The sequence below is a fragment of the Nestor notabilis genome, unplaced genomic scaffold (genome assembly GCF_000696875.1).
Source record: "Nestor notabilis isolate BGI_N333 unplaced genomic scaffold, ASM69687v1 scaffold2028, whole genome shotgun sequence".
NCBI lineage: Eukaryota > Metazoa > Chordata > Aves > Psittaciformes > Psittacidae > Nestor > Nestor notabilis.
The window spans coordinates 1-1,232 of record NW_009941282.1 but is presented as its reverse complement, the minus strand read 5'-3'; the positions used below and the strand labels follow the sequence as shown (position 1 = coordinate 1,232).

At 57.7% G+C, this 1,232-nt stretch overlaps 1 protein-coding gene across 1 annotated transcript; it reads left to right on the top strand.

Annotated features, from left to right (window-relative positions):
• Positions 1 to 275: 275 nt before the first annotated feature.
• Positions 276 to 1,225, top strand: LOC104410573 (heterogeneous nuclear ribonucleoprotein L-like; the record flags this gene model as incomplete). Its single annotated transcript, XM_010020788.1, has 2 exons — positions 276 to 449; positions 1,120 to 1,225. Coding segments are annotated over 2 exons (280 nt in total), but the record flags the coding sequence as incomplete, so codon positions are not given.
• Positions 1,226 to 1,232: the final 7 nt, after the last annotated feature.

The following is a 1,232-nucleotide window of genomic DNA, read 5'->3' as shown; positions in this document are numbered from 1 at the left end:
AGGGGGTTAAAATGGGGCCAGGAGGGGTAAGATGGGATAGAGGGGCGAGTAAAACAGGGCCAGGAGGAGTAGAACTGGAGAGGGGGCATAAAATGGGGCCGGGGGGGTAAAATGGGGTCAGAAGGAGTAAAATGGAGCCGAGGGGGGGGTGAAACAGGGCCAGGAGGGGTAGAACTGGGTCTGAGGGGTGTAAAACAGAGCTGGGGGGGGTTAAAAAGGGGTCAGAAGGGGTAGAATGGAGCCGAGGGGGCGTAAAACGGGGCCAGGAGGGGTAGGACGGGGGGGGCTCAAGCCATCCTGGAGGGTGCTGATGACCTCGGCTCCCAGCAGGAGAACTACGAGGACCCCCACAAGACGCCGGCGTCGCCCGTGGTGCACATCAGGGGCTTGATCGACGGCGTCGTGGAGGCTGATCTGGTGGAGGCGCTGCAGGAGTTCGGACCCATCAGGTGAGGAGATGCCTCCAGGGCCCTGTTTGCTGGTGGTGGTGATGTGGTTGTGGTGATGGTGACCTGGCGGTTGTGGTGATGATGGTGACTTGGTGGTTGTGATTATGGTGACCTGGTGGTTGTGGTGATGATGGTGACCTGGCGGTTGTCGCGATGATGGTGATCTGGGTGTTGTGGTGATGGTGACTTGGTGGTTGTGATTATGGTGACCTGGTGGTTGTGGTGATGATGGTGACCTGGCGGTTGTCGCGATGATGGTGATCTGGGTGTTGTGGTGATGGTGACTTGGTGGTTGTGATGATGGTGACGTGGTGGTTGTGATGATGGTGACCTGGTGGTTGTGGTGATGATGGTGACCTGGCGGTTGTCGCGATGATGGTGATCTGGGTGTTGTGGTGATGGTGACTTGGTGGTTGTGATGATGGTGACGTGGTGGTTGTGATGATGGTGACCTGGTGGTTGTGGTGATGATGGTGACCTGGCGGTTGTGGTGTCGTGTGGTTGTGATGGTGATGGTGACCTGGTGGTTGTGGTGATGATGGTGACCTGGCGGTTGTGGTGATGGTGACCTGATGATGGTTGTGTGATGGTGATCTGGTGGTTGCGTGATGACGATGATCTGGGGGTTGTGGTGATGATGGTGACCTGGTGGTTGCCTTCCCTCTCCCAGCTACGTGGTGGTGATGCCCAAGAAGAGACAAGCCCTGGTGGAGTTTGAGGACATCCTCGGCGCCTGCAACGCCGTCAACTACGCGGCCGACAACCAGATCTACATCGCTGGGC